Consider the following 24,560-nt stretch of genomic DNA (forward strand, 5'->3'; position numbering starts at 1 on the left):
GTTAATAAATCAATTATTGAATCATATCGAGTCATTATAATTTAACCCATAATTTTTTAAATAATTTAATGTGAATATTTGATTTTTCCATGTAATATGTATTCCCGTTGGAATCAACGGCCAAAGTTATATGTTATATTTTAAAAAAGATCATGTATCATGATATCATGGTTTATATGTCATATTTTGTCATAATTAATATATCATATAATTATGAGAAATAATGATTAACATATATAAATAAATTCCATTTAAAACTTTAATAATTATTACATTCTTCTCTTCCTCCATCCTTTTCCAATTGATACGTATATTATTTCTAATCGTTAACACAAACAATTTATATGTGTAATATTTCTAATCGTTAATGCAAACTCATATGAATGATATCAATTATGGTTGGAAATTGTTGAAATAGTTCGATTTTGATTTTTGAAGACTATAAACGATTCTTATTTGAGATTTTTTAAAAATTTTGATTAATCGACTTGGGTCAAATCAATTTTAATTTTACAAATATTAATCTGATCAAGTTCACCATCTTAAGCTCTTAACCAGTGCAAATTAATTAATCAAATAAAGGTCAAATTTGTCTAAATTTCAATATCATAATTCTGAGTCTAATTTTATCAATTAGATTCAATTAAATCGAATTAATTCATTTAAAATATATATTTAAAAAATATTTAAAATTATAAATTGATTAGTCGAATCAGTGTTGAATCTCGTATTTTGATGATGAAACCAATTGATAAGTGTTCATGTTTTAATCTACGTTTTGAGTGACGCATGATGCTTTGATAAGGATGAGACAATTAAAGCAGGAAAAATCATGTTGGGCCGGAGAAAAATATGTCAGAAGATTGGACGTTGAGCTAGTGGATCGGTCGACGTATCGAAGAAGGCTTCGGGCCATGGATTCGGGTATCGTGCCAAGAAGAGCGGATATTGTGTCAAGGATATCGGAGTTGCGAAGTCAATTGGCCGATTGGGCAATAGGCCGTAAGAGAGGACGATGTGTCGAAGAATCAAACGAAACGTCGAAGGACAAATGACATGCTAGACAACATGATTAATGCTTAGTATTAATTGTCTAGATCGAAGTGTGTTTTACATGTGCATGATTAACTATGATAGCAAGACATTAAGCAAAATGAGGTCCCGGAGTTAAGGACGTGATTTCGTTGGGAGTTCGAGAGTTCGTCGGAAATCCGGACGTTCGTCGGAAGTTCTGGTGGAACCAGCCGAGAAGTCTTGGAGCTTGCCAGAGAAGCTCATCGGAACTTGCTAAGAAGATCGTCGTGAAGTCCAGGAGCTTGCCGGGAGTCCGCCAAAACATTGTCGAGAGATCATCGGAAGTTTGTCGGAAGCTCGCCGGAAGAATAGACTTACGGACTTGTTTAACTCAGATTATATTTTAGATTTCGTAGTTAGTACGTAATTGGGTTTAGATTTAGGCCAACCCAATTAGGGGCCAGCGAGGCCCATGTAATGACTGTGTTGGGGCCAATGAGAGACCCAAACAGTGCCCCAAGAAGTCTCATCGTCGTGACACAGTTTTCGAGATTGTGTCAAGCGATGGTACCATTAGTCTGGACGATTGTACCACCCATTGCAGGGTGCCAGGCAGTGGTATCGACCAGCACAGCCCCCCAGGCGGTAGTACCGCCCAGTGTAGTGTCAGTGTCAGACTGACACTAGCAGTGGTACCGCTCGTGCTCGGGAAACCCGGGATGAAATGTTTTTAGGCTCCAAGTTTGAATCAACTTAAAGCCTATAAATATCCCTCTCATCGCTGGTTAAAGCACACAAGTGCAGAGTATTCAAAAGTGAGAAAACGCTGCTATGATCTCTTTAGAAATTTCCTTCTCCGCTCTAAGTTTAGAATTCTGTAAGAGAAGTGTGAATGCTTGTAAGGGTTGTCTTCTAAACCCGTGAAAAAAAGAAGAGGGGTGTAAAAGGTGATTGATCTTCGCCTATTGAAGGAAGACCGATAATGGATACCGATGGCCTCGACGGAAGAGGAATCAGCGAAGTGGATGTAGGCCACAACGTTCGAATCACTCTAAAATCTGGTTTGCATTTCTTTGAGCAATTTCCTTTAATCGCAAACCTCCTTACTTGCTCTTTACATCTACTACTCTCTTGTGTATGCTTTCGAAGTATTACCTTTACGAAATGGTTTTATATCATAAACGATTTTAATCAAAACGAAGTTTTGAAGTTGTAATTTTTAGCACAGCACTAACTCACCCGTCCTCTTAGCGACGACTCCGATCGTAACAATTAGTTGATTTTGAATCGATTTGATTATATTGGTCTGAATTAATTTTTAGTTCGAATCTATTTTATTTTAATTAAAACTAAGCGATTCGATTTGAATGAAGCTTAACACCCTTTGATCACTATTATGTCTCTTATACTTTCGTAAGTAATAATGCCACCGAGTTCGGGGGTTGACTCAGAACAATACCACATGAATTTATTGCAATCCCTGTATCCTGTCGTGGTTCGTACTCTCTTCGTGTTTGATCTTGTAGAACCAATGATGATACGGAGTCCAATGAATGATACGACACACATAAAAAAATCAAGTCTTTTTTTTACCAAAGATGGAATTGAATGCACGATCAATGTAGCATTCCAACAGAGTGTGACCCATTGCCACTCATCCACGTCGGACGCAGCTTTTGCATCACCATCGGCGTCTTCCTCTCGATTAAACGTCATCAGCTCCATAAAGGTTGTCGGCCTCCTCTCGGCGGTCAATTCGTAGGCTCATGAGACGGCGGTGGCGTTGCTCGGCGGGTCCGAAATCAAAGAAATTGGAATCAAAATCGAATCATCTGATACGGCTTCGATTCAATTCGAAATCATCGAATCATTGATTCTAATTCTTCATCTATTCGATTCACGTTCTCTTTCGATTCGAATCCAACCACAGTCTTGTATGCGATGACAAAACGTATGGCAGCCACCCATTTCGCTGCTCCGCGATGACCGACCGAGTACCTCTTAACGTTAGGAGAAAAGAATCAAATCTTTTGATTCCTTTACCGTCTCCATCTCCTGCTACCATATTACGTGGACCAGATCGTCAACACGAGTCACTCAAGATGCCACATCACCCTGAATTTTTTCATGGCCGACGCGACCCCACAAATTCTTCAGGTGCCGACGTCTATGACACATAAATAGTTCGCCAACATAACCCATTCCTTTTTGACACGTATCACTTTCACGTGTACTTCGCTTGATAAGTCGTGGCCGCCGCTGCGGTGTTACGGTTGGAAACGAGTTAGTTAACGAAACGATGGTTAGATTCCTGGTACATGGTCAGCCTTTCCCGCTCGCTTTGTTGCTACTTTATTTTTCGTGCGCATGGCTACAGTTGCGGGTCCTTTCTGATGCCGTGGTCCAGTATTGGAGCGGCCCTTTAACTGTCATCAACACCAATGCCTATATTTACTTTTTATTTTCTTTATTAAAGAAAAAATCAGCATATAGATGTTTATCCATGAGTTCTCACATTCATAACTATCAAGAGGAGAGAGATACAAGTAAATAAATATGTTGCTTGTACGCACAACAGGGACGGGTGTACAGCCACAAAGGTCTCATAAAGATCTCTACGTCTTAAATCAAAGTCCTGCATCAATTGACTTATAAGATGTTGACAGGAGGCAGTTTCTGGTCCACCACAGCGCATACAACCAACATACGGACAGATGGGAGGGAGGGGGTATAAAAACCAAAGGCAGTTTGGAGCAGCCCACAGGAAAGCTGAGAACCTCCCTTGGCATGGCCCCTGGTTTTCGATCGCCTTCCCATAAAAATGGTATCATTGCGGAGCCTCCCTGCTTCTTGTGCCTCATCTCCATCACCTTCAGCCAACAGGAATCGTCCCAACCTCCATCCCGATCTCAATCTCCCCTTCCCTTCCTTAAAAAAGAGGCATTCAGAACATAGATTTCTGCTCTTTTTGAGAAAGCAAAGCGACATAGATTTGCTCGCGAGTACGGCGGCCATGTAGGTGTACAGGAATCATCACCCAATCTTCCCTTCCGCTGGTACCTTTCTTTCTTTGTTCCTTTCCCCACCTTGCAACCCAGCTACCTTTCTGCTTATGCTTGCCAAAAATCCAATCTTTTCCACGTTCTTCGTGTTTTCCCGGTCCAGCATTCCGTAACTCCTCGAAAGTTGTAATTTTGATTGCGACTGTGGTTTCGGTGGATCGACTATCCCCGATTTAGAGCTTTGCCTTTCTTTTCTTTTTGTGTGTGTGTTTTTCTTTGGATGAGGGTCGACGCCACCTTGGCTGACCGCGAGGTAAGAGAAGAGTTGGCGACGGAGAAGGGCAAGTCATCGTCCAAAAAGCGGCGGCAGAAGAAGCTGGCATCGATGCCGCGTGCCGTGCAGAGGCTGTTTGAAACTTGCAAGGAGATTTTTGCTGAGGGTGGGCCTGGCATCATCCCATCACCGAATGATGTGGAGCGCCTTCGATCTTTTCTTGGTACTGTTCTAATCTACTATAGGTGAATGGATCATTTTGTTTCTTTGTTTTTCTTAATTTGCTTTCTGGTTTGTCTCACAAGGGTTCATCTTTAACTGTAATGTGATTACATAGATTGCTTTACGGCCATTACATATTGACATATATGATAATTGTTTACTTTAGTGCAAAGATTGGATTAACTTGTTGTTTATGGATATGCACACATTTCTGTATACCAGACATGACAATTGATAGCTTAAAGCAGCGATTTTGAAATAAGATATTGGTTAATTTCTACTTTTCTTCCTGGATTCGATTCATGCACGCTTCTTGCTAGACAAGCTATGTCTAATATCCGACTTAAGACCATCAGGCTTTCTTGTGTCTTCAGATGCTGTTCCTTTCTTATTATGATCTGATGTTACATCATAAAACTGAACTTGGAGTACTGACAAATATGAGCAAAACAAGAGGCAACAGGACTGTCTCCGTACCTGTAGTCTTAATATTTTGTATTCCTTGATTTTTTTGCTAATACGGGAGTTCCACGCACCACGTGGTTCTTATCATTGTCGATGTCTGAGATGTTTAAGCTAATACTTCTTTATATATATATATATATATGTATATATATATATATATATATATGTATGTATGTATGTATGTATGTATAACCAGTTGGTAAGTACAAAAAGTTTTACCATTTTTCAATGGTTAGATCATGGTTTTTCTGCCCTTTCTCTCCCCATATCTGTCATTCGACATGTCATGTTTTTGTGGGGTTATAACAAGGAATTTACTATATCTGAGCACATCTATTGCTCCAATGGCAGTTTTGATTTTACTGTCCAATCTTATGTTGTTTCTGATCTCCTATATTATAGAAAATTGCCATAGATTACATGCAGGAAACAAGATATATAATTATAGCAATTAGTTGAATGCAGGTAATCTAAACATATTTTGGTTCACTGATCTCATAATGGAAACATAGAATTGGAATCTGGATATATCTATCCTTTGGTTAGTTTCATTATCACCTTTGACCTGTATTGTGTATTTGATATGGTTTGTGGTTTTGTCCTCTCATGCAGATACTTTAAAGCCAGCAAATGTTGGTCTAAGTTCTAACATGCCATTTTTTCGGAATGTTGGGATGGATGGACCTCCTCCAGTTACATATTTGCACATTTATGCATGCCCCAAATTTTCGGTATCCAACATTCTTTAGATTCTACCATTTAGTGCTTTGATTTTGTAGGCAGTTTGGAAGGTTACCATTCTCCTTTGTTGCTGGCTACATTTTGCAGATTGGTATCTTCTGCCTCCCTCAAGCAGCTGTCATTCCACTTCACAATCACCCAGGCATGACTGTTTTTAGCAAACTCCTTTTTGGCTCCATGCACATTAAGTCCTACGATTGGGTTACTGATCCTCAGGGCTCCAATGAGAAAATCAAATCCTCAAGTGGTACGCGCTCTGTTGGAATTGTTCAGTTTGTATGAACACGAAGAAGCATGTTGCTTGCTAATTTGTTTTTCTTGTTATTAGTATGTCATTATTGTTTGAAAAATGCAGGTGCATGTTTGGCAAGGGTGAACACTGATGCCATCTTTAAGGCACCCTGTGAAACATCGGTTTTATACCCTACCACTGGGGGTAACATGCATTGTTTTACTGCAGTAACCTCCTGTGCAGTGCTAGATGTCCTTGGACCACCATACAACGATGATGAAGGTAGGGCTTGCATTTACTACAAGGAGTATGCATACTCAAGTTTTCCAGGTATGTTCATCATTCTAACTTGCAGCGACTTTCTAATTGATGTTTCTACTCTAATATCCTATGGCGTTACGTTCATGCGATGCCAAATTTATGGACACTTGCATCAGCTTGGAAAGCCTACAAAAATGTAGTACCTTGACATTTTTATTCATGGTATTGGTATATGAGGTTTAAAGGCAGCTATTGGTAATATTGCAAGTTAATCCTGCTGGCTCCTCGTAACCCACGTTTAATATTATGATGCCGCTGATTATGTTGCGAGAGTATGTCCAATTTTTTACCAATTTTCCATATATGCCTTTTCAAGTTAAGTTACGAAACAGGGTTTAGTACCATATGCATATTATATCCAGATTTTTAGTAGGACTCTAGCTGACTGTATTGAATTGGGTGATTACAAATCTCAAAACAAGCCTTTAGGAAAGGGTTGGATATATGATTTTTAATATCTCTTCTCACAAGTAAGCCAGTTAGGCTTGATGTGTGAATGAAACCTGAGTGAATGGTGCAAGCTCAAATGAAAAAATAGGTACGTCGCAAATTTTTTTTTAATTAAACATTGGGAAAGAGGGATAGGTTCGGGAATTGAACTCATGACCAGCTTTGATATCGTCTAGACCATAAATCCTGAAGGCTTAAGCTGTTAGGGAAGATACATGCTTTAACACCATAGTGGAATGGATCCTTAGAAAGCTTATGTCAGGGTGTCAGGGGTTTGGTAGCCATATCATATTGCCTAATTTTTTGTGGTAACTCAATGTGTGGGATGATAGACCTCACTACCAATTATGGCAAAGAAAAGTTTTACTACTTTGAATTCAAACATTAATCATTACCGATGTCGAGTTACTTTAAAACCACTAAGCCTTTTTCATAGTTGTCCCTTCATATCGCCTGAGCTGGAAATAATGTGTCTCAGGAGCCCTTGTTGATTTGTGGGCAATGAGGTGCCATGATGTTCTTGAGATTATTATAATTTCATTATCTAAGGAACAAATTGAGCTGGACATCTCCTGTTGAAAACAAAAAACCATGGCTTATAATCTAAGAAACTATTACATCGCAGTATAAAAATGTGACAAAAATCTTGACTATTAACTGTAATATTTCAGATTGGATTAGCAATATGTTTGTTCCTTTAATGAAAATTTTCATCTTTGAGGCAAGTGTCATGTGGCATGACCCATTATTGCAGGCGATGCAATCGTGTTGTCTGGTGAGAGCGAGGAGTATGCATGGCTGGAAGAGAGGGGAAGTGAGCCTGATGATCTTGTCGTGCGTGGTGCTGAGTACAAGGGCCCAAAAGTTGTAGACTGCTAATTTGCAACTCTGCGATGATGCTGCGACGTTTGCAGCAAAGCACAAAGAAGCTACGGGGCTGGTTGTTTGAGTGTAGATACATAAAGAAAGAAAAGGTTAGACGATAAGATCGGGGCGGTGTTTGCTCACCTTCAAAAATCGTCTCTTCAGAAACCTTTTTCTTTGATAGAATACTAGCTTAGACCCCCCCAAAAAAACATTTCAGGGTCTGTTCCAGAGAGTTTGGTTCTGGTCATGGGTTGTCATGGAAAGCCATTCTTGTGTAGCTTGAGAAGGTTACGAAGCTTGCTGATTTCATTGTCTCTCATGGAACTCTGATGGCTCTTCTTCATTTGTAAGGCCTGCAGAATCAATTGAGCATTTGCGAGTCATCCTTTACTGTGATCACCACTTTGTTTTCATGTAATTGTCAATGCTTCTCCAGTTCTGTTTGCTTGATGTTTGTGGTGGTTGATCTGACTTCGATCCTGCTGATGTTGAGCTGCATCCATCGAATTGTTGCGTTTTTATGTTGGTCTTTAATTGCACACTAATTATATATTATTAATCTAAGAATTATGGATTCTGTCTCTCTAAATTATCCTTGAGGTCACTGTAAATATCATGGATGTAAACTAAATCATGCTACGAAAGCTTAACCTTTCAATTAATTTTGCAGCTTAGAAAATGGAAATATTAAGATCGAAAATTTATTTTTACTTATATTTCTAAAAAAATATAGTTTATCATTTGAAAAATTAATGTGATTTTCTTTATATTGTATTCTTAACAATATACTAATTGGTTTAAATCATAGGATCCATCAAAAAGTTTCTCTCCCCCACGTATATAAATAAATGGAATTGGTTCTCTCTCTAAGACATCCAAAAGCCCACAAAAAAGGGTGTAGTTCGTGTTTATCTTTCATGCATTTCTATTATTCTTAATCCATTCTTTCATATTTTGTACCACCGCTGTTTGCTTACGTGAAATTTACAAGTAAAAAGACAAGAAAATTTAAGGCCCATCTTATTCAACTTTGATGGGCCAATTAGGCATCGACATGGCCCATTTGGTCTCGGATAACTCGCATGCGAGTACCGACCGCTTGGGGTGGGATGGTTGGCCACGCAGGGGCAGTTCCGTTATTTAACGAAAGAATTCCCCCAATGCGGAGAGCGCATCTTTTGTGACCCTCAGTTCTATCTAGGGTTTCCACCCCCCCTCCCCCTCCCTCATAATTTTTCCGCGAGGGTTTCGAGCTCCCGCTGCAGCTCGAACTGTTTCCATCCCTTGGCCGTCCTCGATTGCTTCTCTGGTGAGTTCCTGCTTCGATCCTTCTCATACTACAATCTCTACTTTGTTGTCTTGGATTTGCTCTCCAGAAGCATGCGAGGCTGATTTCTCCTCCTCCTCTTTTTATTTCTTTGGGGCTTCGAGTCTTGAAAGAACGGTTTTTGTGGACATCGACGCGTTCGGGGAAGGTCGAGGTGCGTCGCGTAGTGGTGAGCGTGATGGGGTTAGGATAAAGAGCAAGGGCTTGAAGATTTCTATGGTTTCCGTTGTCGGTTTGGGGGGAGAAAATGTTGACGTTAGGGTTTGGTGGTGCGAGCTAGGATTTCCGGTACCTGATTGAGTTGGTTTAACGGCGTTGTCGTTTGGTGGTCTCAATCCATGAGGCGAAACGTTTGTTATTTGAGCTATGATCACGACTTTGTCTAGTGCCTGAATGCTTTTTCCAAGGGTTATTATGATTGCTTAGGTTCAACCCTTAACCGGAATTTCATTAGCTATGTTGACAGCCATGCTTGCTATGGCGATTCAGAATTGTCAACTCGTAGCCTTTGTTGCTTCTCTATCACGTTTCTAATTGCAGCCATATCCCAACTAAAAGTTAATATACATTTTCCTGTTATCTAGATGTGGTTAGGGGCTTACTTTAATGAGCTTGCCAACGTCAAGCCTTGAGTCTGCAGAATAGAAGCACGCTTTGCTGTTTCTAACCCATCTTTGATATTGCTAATTGTGGGCTTCATTGCTATAGTGATTATGATAAACTCTTATGTGCAATCCTACCAGCTGCACTAGCAATTACTCAGGCTGAAAAATGGTTCTCAGCTTTCTAATTCCTTGCCTCTTCCTTTATAATCATAGTCATAGAATAAGATACTTTTAGCATATTAATTTTTTATTATCTCAAATTTTAAATTAGTTCCTTGCCTAGGTTGATTTGTTCAGTTTTGTAAAACCAAGATTGCTTCATTTCATTATTAAGTCAGATACAACTGTCTTATATTGTACTCTGCAAACTATTAGTTTGTTGTATACTCAGGCATAGTGGCTTTGTAAAAAATGTTATTGTTCATGTCTAGTAGCATGTTGCAACACTTTTCTCTCTCTTTTTCTTTTTTGGATTTTTGCATATAACCTCGATGTAATTTATTTACTATGCGAAACCTCCTTGCTCATGTGTTTGCAATTCAAAACATTGCAGTAGAACAAAGGGAAGGAAATAAAAGATGGAGACAAAAGAATGGCTGTGGTGGTGTTGGGGGTGTAAGGGCTAGTGGTGGAGGATGAAGGTGAAGATGAGGTTGGGGATGTGATGAAGGGGGTGTAGCAGGATAGATTATTATACTATTGGTGGTTGAGTAGAAACAGGGAATGGAAGAGAAAAATGGAGCTAGTGTGGGCAACAATGATGGTGGAGGAGATGGCGAAGCATGAAATAGTGGTGAAAGGGGATAATGTAGGTTGATTTTGGAGTGGGAAATAAAGGTGGTTGGAAAGGATAGCCATGCACTTAAAGTTTGAAGTACTTAAAATTATAATTTGATTCAATATCTAAGAATATCTTTTATGAAATTTTCTTATACTTGTCTTAAATTTGGATTTTAAAAAGGTGTTATAAACTTTAATTTATAATCTGGAGTAGTTGAGTTTTACATCAAGTAATTGACAACATAGAGTATGTATGTACTAGTTAGTGGTGTTAGTGCAGGAGGGACAGCAAAATATTTTGAAGAATTTATTAGAAACAATGAAAATGGATTTGATGGCTGTTTGTTTGATTAGTTTATTCTCAACAGAACACAATAATAGAAATGATCAATTTAATTGATCCCAAGTTGTTGGATGAGTCATATCTCTCGACTGTGCTAATTTTCCGTGACCTTTTCATATAAACCATGTATTTATATGCATATAGGATAGTCTTGGGTTTGGATGATAATGACTGTGGATGGATTGGGTGCTACTTACTGTTAGCATGAATATATTTGATGATCCTTTTTTCACTATAAATCTATGACAGCATTCAGGTGTGGTTTATATGCACTACCTGTTTATGTTTCTTATTGTTCGATATTCTGTTATAAACCAATGGATGTTGGTATTTTTAGATACATACAAGATGCTGCACGTTATAGATTAGGAGAGACATGATTGCATTACTCTTTCAGTTTACTTTAATGAAATTTTATTTGCTCATTTCTCATGACAGATTTTTTTTCTTCCCTTTTTCCTTTTTCTTTTGATTCCTGTGCATTGGAAATTAGATATTTATTCACATAGACCAAGAAGATTATATTGGGCTTCAGCTTGATATCTAATTTATACAATATTCTTTTTCACTATATTGCACCTGTTGAACGTCACCCTCTTGATTATCAATTTGAGATACTTTCTCTTGCCTGTCTCATATTACTCGTACTGTTGCCAACCACATGGGAAATCTGACTTTGAAACTCCTTTGAGCCACCATGGCTCGTATTGAGTTGAGATTCTTACTCTGTAATTCCTGTTGGCCTTTCTATTTTCCTCATTCCAATGTATCTATGCTTCCTCTCGCGAATGCTTTTGGCTCCTGTGCTTCTTCCACAGTTGCCTTGCGAGCTTCTTTCAGATACCTAAGATGCCGAGGACAAGGGCAAGTGCTGCTGCTGCTGCCACCAATCCAGAGCCAGCGAATCCAGCTGAGCCTGAGGAACAGGTTGCTCTTGATGACCCTGAGGAAATGATGGAAGAAGAGGTTGAGTATGAAGAAGTTGAGGAGGAAGTAGAAGAGGAGGAAGAGGAAGTTGTCGAGGAGGAGATTGAGGAGGAGCTTGAAGAGGAGGAACAAGAAACAGATGTTGCTAATGGAAGTAATGCTGGTGATGCAGCTGGTGGTGATGCTAGTATGGTAGAAGGTGAAAAGGATGACGATGAGAGTAAGAAGCATGCAGAGCTCCTTGCACTCCCTCCTCATGGATCAGAAATTTATGTTGGCGGCATACCTCATGATGCATCAGAGGAAGAATTGAGAAGCTTTTGTGAGCCAATTGGAGAGGTGACCGAGGTGAGTCACCTTTCTCTTACTGTTCTCTGCGTTCTCTAGGAACATATTTATCTGAGATTTGACAATGGCAGGTTAGGGTGATGAAAGCAAAGGATTCAACAGAGAATAAAGGTTATGCTTTTGTTACCTTTAAAACTAAAGAGTTGGCTTCAAAAGCTATTGAAGAACTAAATAACACCGAATTCAAGGTAGATATCCTTCATGTATCTCATAACACATTTTTTATGGATGTTATGAACTCCTATTGTATGAGAAATCAATCTTTTATTGAAAGAGAAGGATAATTATATTCACCTGTCTGCTCGTAATGCTTTCTGTTAAAAGTTGGTGTAAAGAGTCCCATTCAGTGAAATGAACTTGCTCTTAAAAATTATTACAAATTTAAGTAGACAACTTTTTATCCAAAAGTGCTGCAAACAATGACTTGTTTCTTAAAACTTTTCAATGATTCAGATATATGCTGAAATTATTTCTTAAAAAGCAGAGTTATGGTTTTTGTGACAACTTTTATGAGTTCTTATAAGGTGTCTTAGTTGTTTCTTGATTTTTCCACACTTAACTGGTGGTTACTGAGTTTAATAGAGGGGCATAAGATAAAGAGTTCTTTTTTTTTTCCATGTATGATCCAGTTTTTTTGTTGGTTCTGGAAGTTATTTCTGCACTGCGTTTTTGTACCTTTAACAGAATATCAATGGCATTGCAATGCATTTCAGGGTAAAAAAGTGAAGTGTTCGACATCTCAAGTTAAACATCGGTTGTTCATAGGTAATATTCCTCGAAATTGGGCTGAGGATGATTTGAAAAGAACCGTGACAAGTATTGGTCCTGGTATAATTAAAGTGGAGTTACTGAAGGTTAGTGCATGATTACTTTCTACCAAACATCCTTTTTGTTTCTCTGTTTTTCATAATAATTTCAGAAAGAAAATTCTGCAGAGTGTGTGGTCATGACACTTCAAATATTGGTTTCTTGCATCTTCAAGTCTCTTAAAGTTGCATTGATATTTTTTGTCTTCTACTATCTTAGGATCCACAGAACTCTTCTCGTAACCGGGGTTATGCTTTCATCGAGTATTACAACCATGCATGTGCCGAATACTCGAGAAATAAGATGTCATCTCCAAAGTTCAAGTTGGATGCAAATGCACCAACTGTGAGCTGGGCTGATCCTAGGAGTGGGGATTCCTCTTCTAGTTCTCAGGTCTTTGTCCTGTTCTTGTTGAGATCTATTGATTGTTTCATTGTTTGACATCTTCCCGGAATTGTCACGTATCCTGCATACTGGCTGAATTTTCACAGGTAAAGGCTATTTATGTGAAGAACTTGCCAAAGAATGTGACACAAGAACAGTTGAAGAAGTTATTTGAACACCATGGTGAAATCACGAAGGTGGTACTGCCTCCGGCAAAGCCTGGACATGAGAAGAGATATGGTTTTGTGCATTTTAAAGAGCGCTCAATGGCCATGAAGGCACTCAAGAACACAGAGAAATATGAAATTGATGGTGATACTTGTGCTATTTTCTTTACATTTCTGGTTGCCATAAGCTGCGTATTTTCCTCGTGTCATAACATTTCCCTTTATGGGATAGGTGATGTTCTCGACTGTTCACTAGCAAAGCCTCCAGCAGACAATAAAAAAGTTGAAGCAGGATCAAGCGCTCAAAAAGCTGCTTTGCTGCCAAATTATCCTCCTGGGATTGGATATGGTGTTCTTGGAGGTGCTTATGGTGCTTTAGCTCCAGGGTTTGGACAGGTATAATATGCTTCTGTTGCGAGTCAAACTTTTGGTGACTGACACTCATGCTTACTATAAGCTCATTCTCTTGTTTATGTTGTTTGATGTATTTCTTATGTTGTACCTTGCAGTCTATGGTTTATGGAAGGGGACAGACACCTGCTGGCATGGCGATGGTGCCGATGATCTTACCTGATGGACGCCTTGGATATGTATTGTAAGTGAGCCTAGGCTTTCTTTAAGCCTCCTGCTTCGAAAGTTAAACAACAACAACGAAGAAGGCTAAACTAATTTAGGCTTGTGGTTAAACTCGTTGTCTATGTTGTAGATGAACTTAATTTTAACAGCAAAAACAACGAAGAAAGCTAATCTGATTTAGCCTTGTGGTTTAACATGTTGTCTATGTTATATATGAAGAACTCTTAATTTTTTTTTGCTTGGCATGATAAATTTACCAGAACGTAAACATTAGCTTCAAATGGGCATTTAAATTTACATCTTGTAAGTAACAGAAACTTGGGTGCTCAGGCATCTGACTAGAGATCCCATTATGCTATCATTCAAACTAGTAAAATAATTATTGGTTTTGAGAACATATTTCTCAATTTGGTCTTTTATTCTTTTTATCATTTTAGGTGTGATATACATGGACTTTTGATGGTCACAGTCTATACCAATGTGATATATTGACATAGTTTGTTTTTCTTTGGTTAACTTATATATCCCATCAATGTTTCAGGCAACAACCTGGAGTACCTGTGGCTTCACAGCAGCATGGTGGAAACCGTGGAGGCAGCTCAAGCGGAGGGAAAAGCAACGACGGGGGCCGTGGGCGTAGATTCCGACCATACTAATTTTTCATGGCCCATTCATGGATCGGTCACAGGAGCTCAACATGGATTCCTTGTTTACCGACGAGCATCTTGTGTGTAGTACATTAGTTCAACAGTAGCTAGCATAGCTTTGTTTGTAAGCTAGGAGTTTTAAATCATCCAAATTTCTGCAAGTTGTAGTCGTTTTGGAAGTTGGATATTCTTAAAAGTTGCTTGCGGAGAGAGGATGATGATGATTATGGATCATGACATTTGGGTGTTTTTGCTTCATTCTGATGTGTTATTTCTGTTGGTTTTACTGTTGCCTCACAAACTCCAGCAGTATAATTGATGTCCATCATCCAAACATATCTTGATTCTTCCAGGTTGCGTGTGATCTTGCTAATACACATAAGATGATATTAAAACTGATCATTGTTGATGGGTTTTGCTAATACACATAAGGGCATCCATGCATGATTATATGCGAGAGGAGAACCACGATCCTTCATACCATCATCGACCAAGTGGGGCGACGGGGAGAACCATGATGTCAACCCGATCATAGGCGAGAGGAGCCTTACACTAGTGAACAAGAAGGACGAGAAATTTCTTGAAGGACGAGTCTCTAATATCAAGAATAGTTTGTGCAGTTCAATAGGTGTTTGTGATCACTCTGCAATGATTGTTATATATGCATGTGTAATTGATCTACCCAAAAATAAATATACATCAATCGTAATGTATTTTAATTGTATTGTGTGGAATTGGTTACTTGATATTCTCGTTTCTTTATATTTGAATTTAATTCCCTGTTTATTTGTGCAAAAGATTTTGATAGGCAAGTAACTTTCAAATTCGATTGCCATATCTCGAACTGAGCAGTGAAGAACAAAAATAAATATAATATATATAAACAAAACATAATCTTTGATAAATTAGGAAACTTTGGGTGTTTATTGCTCCTTCTCCACTAAGCACGGTGAAGAATAAGAATAAATATAACAAATATAAATAAAACATAATCTTTTGTTCGATCCCTGTTCGAAGTAGGAAACTTTGGGTGTTTCCTAGTTCGATAGCCCCCCACCCCCTCTCTCTATATATATGATACCCCTCACTTGCGACACCACTTTTCTTCCCTCTCGCTACACTCCTCCTTCGTTCCTCCCTCTTGCTTCTCGTCTCTTCTTTCTTCTTCTTTGTTCCCCTTCGTTCGCTGGCAATGGCGTCGGAAGACACCAGCGACGGCGGAGACGAGACATGGAGGTGGATGGGGTGCCATTTTACCCCGACCGACGAAGAGCTGATGGACGATTGCCTCCTCAACAAGGTTCGTAATCTGCCGCTGCGAATCCCCCCCGGCTTCAGCATTCCCGAGATGGAGGTGTACAAGAAAGCGCCCTGGGAATTGATGGTCCGCTCCAGCTACCTTCCCGCGGGTGTGTCCTACTGCTTCGTCCGCGTGCCCCGCTCCAAAGCCAGGGACAATAGGTTGAAGCGGAAGACGCGCGGTGGAAGGTGGGTCGCCAACGGCAAGCCCCGCGACATACCGCATCAAGATAGGAGGGCGGCGATCGCCGGGACTCGGAGGAGTCTCAAATTCTTCAAGGACAGCGGTGATCCGAGAAAGAAGAACAAGAAGGACAGCAGCCTCGGTCTGCAGTGGATAATGCACGAGTACCGCCTCCACCCCGGCTTGTACGAGACGATCCCCTCCTACGAGACCGAGGAGATAATCCTGTGCCGAATCCAGCACAAGGGGAGGGGAGCCGCAGACGAGAGCGACGGCGACAGCCTCCCAGCCAAGGCCCCATCTGTGACAGATACCCAAGAAACGCCGGAGCCATGGATGGCGGGACCTTCCACTCAGAGCATGGCAATTGACGTCCCCGGGTGTTGTTGGGTTCAATGTGGGACCGGAGCTACTGAAGAAGTGTTGTGGATGGCGGCGGCACCGGCGATCCGGATGGCAGATGTCTTTGGGTGTTATTGTGTACCTGAGACGGGAGTTTTGGGAAAAGAGCCATCTTGCGAGGGTCCCCCTGCGGTGCCAGAGGCGTTGACTTGCGATGACATTTTTGGATTTCTTGACGACCTTGATCTCGTAGCGGAGGCCACATTTGCAACAGCGACATCGGTAGCTCCATCTGCTACGGAGCCGTGGATGGCAGGACCTTCCACTCAGAGCATGGCAATTGACGTCCCTGGGTGTTGTTGGGTTCAATGTGGGACCGGAGCTACTGAAGAAGTGTCGTGGATGGCGGCGGCACCGGCGATCCCGATGGCAGATGTCTTTGGGTGTTATTGTGTACCTGAGACGGGAGTTTTGGGAAAAGAGCCATCTTGCGAGGGTCCCCCTGCGGTGCCAGAGGCGTTGACTTGCGATGACATTTTTGGATTTCTTGACGACCTTGATGTCGTAGCGGAGGCCACACTTGCAACAGCGACGTCGGTAGCTCCATCTGCTACGGAGCCGTGGAAGGAGGCACCACCTGCGGCCCCCGGAGAACAGAGCCATTGCACTGCAGTGGAAGAAACGTGGACTTGGATAAAGAGATTGGAAGCATGTATAAAAGGCTGTAACTAAGAGAAACTGGAATTGTGTCTGTAAGTAACATAAACGACACCAATTTATCTCCCCAACAGTACCATTCGAATCGAAGCACAAATATGACTCAAAATGTATCACTGATATGTTCCTGAACATAGTGAATAAATTTTGCTGACTGGGCACTCAGTAGGTGGGATATTGAGCCACCATAATTTCAACTCAAATGGTATTTCCTAAGCTTAAAACATGCACAGCATATAAAATTATCAGCGACATCGGTATTGAAGCTTTCTATCCTTTCATTCAATCCAATCATTATGTGACAGCTCACCTGTTCTTTAAATTGTTCTTCTTTCTCTTCGTAACTTGAAAGAGCCACAACTTGTACCTGGAAATTTATGGCATGAGAATGGAAGTAACAGATTAAATTTGATCAGAAACCAGCAAAAACTAAAGATTAGCTTATCGTACATTGATAAATTCACTAAGAGGAGTTTCTTTATAAGCTTGTGGTTTTGGAATATTATCCCATATATGCAAGAAATGTGTGTGAGACATTAAAGATAAAATTGTTACAGAAAATGAAAAGCAGGAGCACTACATAACATGCACCTTCTGAATATCCTCCCTGAGAATAGGTTCAAGACTTTCCAACGATGTCTGCTCATGAAACAAGATGTCAATTGCAAGTACATACCGGTTAGAAAAAAAGGAGCTACCAATATATTGTGTAAACAAACGAAATTTTCACCTTGGTTTTATCACTATGACAAATCGTAATGTTGTTTTACGAGGGCACAAAAACCTCATCATCACATGTTATGTGAGATGTAGCATCAATATTGATCTAGACAATTTAGGAGGGTAATCGATCTCTCTCCCTCTCTCTCTCTGGAAACACACTATTTCATCTGTCTGCATTGATCTTTGATGGATGTTGGCCTTCTTTTCTGTATGGTGAACAGATTAAGGACACTTATTTTAACATAAGAATGAAAGTGAAAATTATAAGCTGATACAAACAAGAACAACTGAAATATTGAAGCTTATATGCCTAGATGGGTGTGTAAGTCTTTTATGTCTAAGATTACCTGAAATTCTATCTTTAAAAGAGGCTTGTTTGAACTTTTGAACTAATAAATACAAAGGAGACATCAGAATTTCCAGTAAAATGTAAAAAAAGAAAAAAAGAAGTTGGCCAATGCTCCTCTGCTTTGTCATTCTTATCTCATTTCTCATATACATGAACTAGAATAGAATACAAAGTACATATATGTTCAAAATATCCACGAACCATACAACAGCTAGAAATAAACTTCTAAACAGTAAATGTTTATTAATGGAAAACGGAAGTACAAACGAATGTACCCTTTAGTGGAACCCTTTTTAATTTAAATTATAGGGGTTGCATAATTAGAAAAAGGAGATGTAACGATGACCATAGACAGAGAAGAAAGAGATTTCGACGACTGATTCATCTCTCAACTCCTTAATCATCAAATGCAGAAAAAAGTACCTTATTTCCAACAGCCAATGTCTGACGTTGAAGTATATTGATCACATATTAGAAAAAATGATAAGAAATGCACAGTTTAATTGATTCCCTCCCTATAGGCAGGCACACATGAAATGAGGTCGATCAGCATTCTTGCAGGAAATATCCAAGAACGTGATTCAAGGTGAGTTATGAACAACTGTCACGGAATAATTAAACTAGTGAGATCAATAATATAAGCACTACGAACGCACACTAGATTTGGCTGGATTCATCCAAAAACCAAAAGACTTTCATGAACTGAGATATTCACTTGAATCTTCCAAGCAAGAAATCTCTATCGCATCTACGAAAGGATGGTCCCAATCAAAGAATCATCACAATGATTATGGAAGAAAACAACAAAAAGACTAACAATCAAACACTAACCAACTGGAATATCAAGAAAGCAACAGGACCAATATATTGAACTTATAGAACAGGCGGATCGGGCCGATACATGCATCAAATACATCAAGAATCTTGGTGGCATGATCGGAACCAAGAAGGCCGCATCGGGAACGAGAAGGGAAGATCAGGGGACGTACCTGCGGCAGGAGGAGATGGTCGGCGAAGGCCTCTCCACAGTCGGGTTTCAGAAGAGCGGCAGCAGAACAAGAAGACAGCTAAATATGAAACGGAAAGGAACAAGAAATGACGGCGGTTGTGAACTACCAATGGGAGAAACTAGACAAATTTTAAGTTGAACTAATCCAATTATAATAATTTTACATTATATTATAGTATTTTTAATAATAATAATAATAATAATACTATAATATAATATAAAAATATCGTGTTATAGTATTACTATATTACATGTTTTTACTAAATATAATTGTCCTAATATTACATTATATTATAATTTTTAGTATTATTGAAAATACTATAAAGGAGTGTAAAAACATAAGAAATATAATTTTTTGTAAAAATTATATAAAGATATGATTATGTTAATAAATATATATTTTTTATAAAATTTATCATAAAAATATGATTTTTAATAAAAATTATATAAAGATATGACTATAAATATAATATAGTCGATTATGTTAAATCATGAAATTATTAATTTATCATTTGAAGGTTGAAAATGTCAAATAAAAGAATTGATAGAATCATCGTTAAAAGAAAATTCGGAGATCGAGCATCCAAGCTACAAAGATTTCAAACATAGCTAACAAAATAAAGTAGAATAAAAGAAACCAAAATGATAAAGAAATTTCATATGTTTTGAATATATATATATATATATATATATATTGTTTTTATTATTATGATTGATATTTTTTTAAACAATTATTTATGAAGAATAATAATAAGAAACTTTATCAAACATAATATCTTGAGATACAATATACCTATGTGTTCGTGGATCCATACATTTATAATATTTCTTTCTTTCATCGTAGTCAATAAAAATATATTTCTTAGCTTTAGCATCAAGTTTGTTTTTTTTTTTGTCTAGTATGTATACATAACACGAAGAGCATATAGTTTTTTACTAAACATAAGCTCATAGAAATTCTTTGTATGAAGCCAATATTTATAAATTTCCATGTCGAATCTTTCATAAAGTTATACCATTTTGTTGTGATGTATTTGTATATATAAGTTCCTTTTGATATCATGCTCTTTGCAAAAAGAGAAGTATTTATCAGAAGTAAACTCTTCACCATTATCCGTGTATAATCTTTTAATTTTTCTTTAAAAGAACTTTCGATTGTTAACTTGAACTCTTGAAATTAAAAAAAAAAATTCATAAAATAAACCCAAGTGATCCTTGTAAAATCATCAATAGAGATAAGCATATAACGAGAACATGAATAAAATGGTGTTTGAGTAGAGCCCATTAAATCGTCATGAATAAACTCCAATAAAAATTTACATTTTGAAAGTGATATATCAAAAGATTGTCTATGTGCTTTGTCTTATTGACACCCTTCGTAAACTTCATTACCACTAAAAATAGTAAGATCGAGTAGAGCTCATTAATTTTTTTCATGTACCACAAAACTGTTGCACTCAATTACTACAAAATGCATGCATTCCGTACATTCACGGTACTTTGGTAAGTAACATAGTGTACCTGAAGAAGCCATGCAAAAAGGCAGGTGTTAAGGTATATTATTCACCAGAATCCAACAAAAACTCTAAACCTTAGCCAGTGTTGTAACACATACTTGCCTTTAGAATTTTTCATGTACAGCTACAGTTTAGAATTTTTCGAGTAAGAATACTGCCATGTAAGCTGTGTTCTACGACTCATAGCTCAGACTCAACATACCACTGTACCACCTTCTCTTAATTAACTGCCACTCCAGCCCCGAGTGTCACCCCACGCTGTCGAGTGAAACATGTTCTGTATTTTCATTTGTACTGTCTCTCTCACAATCAACGAATGGGGCAGGTAGCACATTATTGGACCAGAAACAGGAAGCAGCGTTCCGTTCCACGACCAAAGGCACGAACGAACCTGGTGCAAACTCTACCCTCTCCTGGATGTGCATCGCTCGAGTCGGTCACCACTTGAGTTTCCCATCTCCACTTCTCTGATATTATTTCCTCCTGACAACTACGTACCTCCTCCCAAGTTTTGGATCGACATGCGAATTAGGTGATGTTCCAAGTAGCCAAGTAAAGCACAAACTTATTTCCTCCACCTCTGTGCACGAGTAACATAATTTGCACGAGAAACTGTATCGACTTCCTCTGGTGATCCTATATATGCATTTAGCTTCGGGTTTAAAACAAAATTTTACTGTTGTTGATAACTTGAATAAAAGTTAATGGTGAAGTTGGCACAAAAATGCCAATCGGTGCATCTAAGTTGAATAGCTCGGCTGATAAGAATGCGAAAACAAGGTCCATAGAAATGAATAAAAGGTGACTTCTTTATTCTTTCTCCTTTCTGATTCGATTGCCAACTTTTGTTTTGCTTCTTGCTTGCTTGCTTGCTTGCTTTCGCGCACCTTGGATAAACCTTGGATCAACATCCTCGCTGACGCAGCAGTTATCGCATATGAAGCAAGGCCTAAAGTTATTTGGCCCAACGCCATGCATGGGGTATAGTAGCATATGAAACATGCGATCGTCCTTCAACAGCACGTAGCGCGCATGTGTTTTGGAGGGGCAGATACATGCATTATATATAGCGTCAAATTGAGCACCACCAAGCACAAACACAATCCCTTCTTAGCGCACCAACGCCCACATAATCCTTCTTCTCCGTCATAACCATGGCACAAATCGGTGGCACTGAGAGCCCATCATGGGCGGACCTCCTGGGACTCAACCACTGGTCCGGCCTTCTCGACCCCCTCGACGACACCCTCCGCGACCTTTTAGATCTTATTACATAATCAATCTTAGCTAATTAATACTTTTTTTTAATGAATTTCATACTTCTATTTCATCATTTAGATCTTCTAATAATACTAATTTATAAATATTCATTAAGATTATTCAGGTTTCTCTTTCATCCTCCTTGAAAAATCAGCCAAGAATATTTTCATCTGACATATGAATGAATTGTTTAAATCTCAAATATTATGCTTCAGCATTTGTTACCTCTTTAAATTCCTCAAAACCAAAGGTTAACACCTTCTGATCCAAGTAAGGATCTTTTATCTTAACCATTCACGTCTAATAATTCAAATCCTATTCAGATACATATGCATTTTTATTGTCGAAAAAAATAAACAAAAATACACACTGCCATCATGCTGACGTCACCCAATCAAATCAAATCGGTTCATAGCCGGGCCCGGTTTGGTTTTTTCTTTTTTTTTTTTTTTTTTTTACATTTGGTCACAAAAACGGTCCAGTGTTTCGTGCGTACGTTATACATATGGGGCCGCTAAAAACAGTACCGGAGCCACGACGCAAGGTACGACTCGAGCGAACGCTCTGCCCTCTTCCAGAAAGGTCACCACTTACGTCACGCTATTACCGGACAAAGGAAGTGCACGCATGTGTTTCTCCTTTCTTCTTCTTCTTCTCTCTCCTCCCTCTAAGAGCCCTCCTTCCTCCTACTTCTGGATCCGTCCAAACTAAATAAGGACAGCCATGTACTCTGCTGACACAGCATCGCAAAACCGAAGCAAGATCCCAGTTTGCTTCCTCCACCACGTTGCACGATTAATTCATGAGGTTGCATAGTATCAAACGATTGGCATTACAGTACGTCTTCACTCTTGAATCCTCATCCGGATTAGAACCTAACATGGCATTGCATGACACACATGTGTTTCATGCATATGGAAGCACAGGCAGATGCATCGATATATATATAGTCTTCGCCACCAGGCACCTCGCATCCCAAACACAGTCGATCCCCCCATCTCCTGTTGTCCTACCAAAACCTAAAACTGGTCCTCTCTCCTTGTGTAGCAAAACATGGCGCACAATGCTGGCAGTGAGAACCCATCGTGGGCGGAGCTCCTGGGATCCAATCACTGGGCCGGCCTTCTCGACCCCCTCGACTACTCCCTCCGCTGCCTCCTCCTGAAATTTGGCGACGTGTGTCAGGTCACCACCGACTCCTACATCACGGCCCTTGACTCCAAGAAGTACAGCGGCAATTGCAGCTACAGCATGGACAGGCTCCTCGACCAGACCTTCTTTACCTACGCTGCTGACTACCACGTCGTCCAATACCTCATTGCCAAGTCGCAGGGTTGGATGGGCTATGTAGCGGTCTCCAACAGCGCTCACGCCGACGGATCCGGAGTCCGCGAGATCTACGTCGTATGGCGCGGGACCGAAGGAACCAAAGAGTGGGGCGACGATATCCCCAAAACTCTCGTGCCGTTCGACGACTCCACCAGCGATGTTCCGATGGTCATGAAAGGCTGGTTTGAGTTCTACACCGTGGTAGCCGACGTGCAGACGAAGGAGAGCGCCAGGGAGCAGCTACTAGCTAAGATAAAAGAGCTGGTGGAGCAGTACAAAGACGAGAGCCTCAGCATAGTTTGTCTCGGCCACAGCCTGGGAGGCGCCCTTGCTATCTTAAGCGCTTACGATATAGTGAGGAGTGGGTCGTCTAAGATCGGGGAGAAAGAGGAGTTCCCCGTTTGCACCATGGTGTTTGGTTCACCGCGAGTGGGGAATCAGGCCTTCAGCGATAGCTGGGCGAAGCTGCCCAATCTGAGAGCTCTGCGTGTCTTGAACAAAGATGATCTCGACATTCCAAACTTTCCGCCAACTTCAGATGGCTACGTTGACATTGGCACGGTTCTGACCGTGGATTCCAGAAAGTCGCCGTGCTTGAAGACAAATCATGACAGGCATAACTTGCAGGTGAACCTGCACACGGTGGCCGGGTGGACCGGGGAGAACGGCGACTTCGACTGCACCATCGTGAAGAGGAGCCTTGCGCTGGTGAACAAGCACGGTGGCTATCTGAGTATAAACCCGGCGCTGCAGTCGTGGTGGGCGGAGAAGAACAAAAGAATGGTGCGTGGCGAGGACGGGCAGTGGTCTGAGTTACCGCCCGAGTCCTAGTTGAAGGGTCAAACGTCGCATGACGATGGAGCTGCAGGTCATCTGGTCGAGGCATGCACGCATGTGGCGGATGCCTCCTCGTCGTCGTCGTCGTCGTCGTCGTCTTGTCACTTGACAGTTGGTGTGATGTGTTCCGTGTGTGGGCGTCGTAATAAGTTGTCCGAAGCCTCCTCTACGCCATCAATCGGACAACTTGTCGGTTGTGATCACTGTCTCAGTCGATATGTACGTGCGTTTGCTTTATCCGATCATAAATATCCAAACAAGTTTCCTAGATCTTATAAATACACTGATCTCCTATAACTTATAAATATACTAATAAGTTTAATACCAAATCCATCCATTCGACTATAATTTTTCATAGTTAAAAAAAATTATTTTCTTCACTAAGAATAGGTTGAAATACAGATTATGACATTGTGACTCTGATATAACATTTTCTCAAATAGTAGTAACAAGGTACTAATAATCCAAAATCATAGTAACAAGGTATTAATAAGT

The 24,560-nt window shown here is 39.8% G+C and overlaps 3 protein-coding genes across 5 annotated transcripts; all 3 read left to right on the forward strand.

Annotated features, from left to right (window-relative positions):
* The first annotated feature begins 3,793 nt into the window (after positions 1 to 3,793).
* LOC135605576 (plant cysteine oxidase 2-like) lies at positions 3,794 to 7,987 on the forward strand. 2 transcript variants are annotated; one of them, XM_065095831.1, is made up of 5 exons: positions 3,794 to 4,513; positions 5,590 to 5,708; positions 5,806 to 5,965; positions 6,179 to 6,280; positions 7,476 to 7,987. In XM_065095831.1, exons 1-5 carry the CDS (start codon positions 4,297 to 4,299, stop codon positions 7,598 to 7,600), a joined length of 723 nt encoding a protein of 240 aa, XP_064951903.1. In that variant the 5' UTR covers positions 3,794 to 4,296; the 3' UTR covers positions 7,601 to 7,987. The 2 variants fall into 2 exon arrangements, with proteins under 2 accessions (XP_064951903.1, XP_064951902.1); XM_065095830.1 differs by having other exon boundaries at positions 3,796 to 4,513; positions 6,074 to 6,280.
* A 754-nt stretch (positions 7,988 to 8,741) lies between these two features.
* LOC103976026 (heterogeneous nuclear ribonucleoprotein Q) lies at positions 8,742 to 14,757 on the forward strand. Of its 2 annotated transcripts, none has more exons than XM_009391200.3 (9): positions 8,742 to 8,897; positions 11,462 to 11,918; positions 11,990 to 12,106; positions 12,632 to 12,772; positions 12,945 to 13,118; positions 13,217 to 13,421; positions 13,509 to 13,672; positions 13,786 to 13,871; positions 14,394 to 14,757. In XM_009391200.3, exons 2-9 carry the CDS (start codon positions 11,493 to 11,495, stop codon positions 14,506 to 14,508), a joined length of 1,428 nt encoding a protein of 475 aa, XP_009389475.2. In that variant the 5' UTR covers positions 8,742 to 8,897; positions 11,462 to 11,492; the 3' UTR covers positions 14,509 to 14,757. The 2 variants fall into 2 exon arrangements, with proteins under 2 accessions (XP_009389475.2, XP_018678085.2); XM_018822540.2 differs by having other exon boundaries at positions 8,751 to 8,897; positions 11,137 to 11,918.
* Positions 14,758 to 22,867: 8,110 nt separating this feature from the next.
* Positions 22,868 to 24,333, forward strand: LOC135604984 (phospholipase A1-II 5-like). Its single transcript, XM_065094643.1, has one exon. It carries the CDS (start codon positions 22,953 to 22,955, stop codon positions 24,057 to 24,059), a length of 1,107 nt encoding a protein of 368 aa, XP_064950715.1. The 5' UTR covers positions 22,868 to 22,952; the 3' UTR covers positions 24,060 to 24,333.
* Positions 24,334 to 24,560: the final 227 nt, after the last annotated feature.

The sequence above is a fragment of the Musa acuminata genome, chromosome BXJ2-2 (genome assembly GCF_036884655.1).
Source record: "Musa acuminata AAA Group cultivar baxijiao chromosome BXJ2-2, Cavendish_Baxijiao_AAA, whole genome shotgun sequence".
NCBI classification, from domain to species: Eukaryota; Viridiplantae; Streptophyta; class Magnoliopsida; order Zingiberales; family Musaceae; genus Musa; species Musa acuminata.

Bases quoted from the DNA above. Each gene is read 5' to 3' on its own strand.
- LOC135605576 (XM_065095830.1), top strand. From the start codon at position 4,297: ATGAGGGTCGACGCCACCTTGGCTGACCGCGAGGTAAGAGAAGAGTTG. The intron at 4,514-5,589 runs GTACTGTTCTAA...CCTCTCATGCAG, and splicing joins GCGCCTTCGATCTTTTCTTG to ATACTTTAAAGCCAGCAAAT. The intron at 6,281-7,475 runs GTATGTTCATCA...CCATTATTGCAG, and splicing joins TGCATACTCAAGTTTTCCAG to GCGATGCAATCGTGTTGTCT.
- LOC103976026 (XM_009391200.3), top strand. From the start codon at position 11,493: ATGCCGAGGACAAGGGCAAGTGCTGCTGCTGCTGCCACCAATCCAGAG. The intron at 13,119-13,216 runs GTCTTTGTCCTG...GAATTTTCACAG, and splicing joins ATTCCTCTTCTAGTTCTCAG to GTAAAGGCTATTTATGTGAA. The intron at 13,422-13,508 runs GTGATACTTGTG...TTTATGGGATAG, and splicing joins AGAGAAATATGAAATTGATG to GTGATGTTCTCGACTGTTCA.
- LOC135604984 (XM_065094643.1), top strand. From the start codon at position 22,953: ATGGCGCACAATGCTGGCAGTGAGAACCCATCGTGGGCGGAGCTCCTG.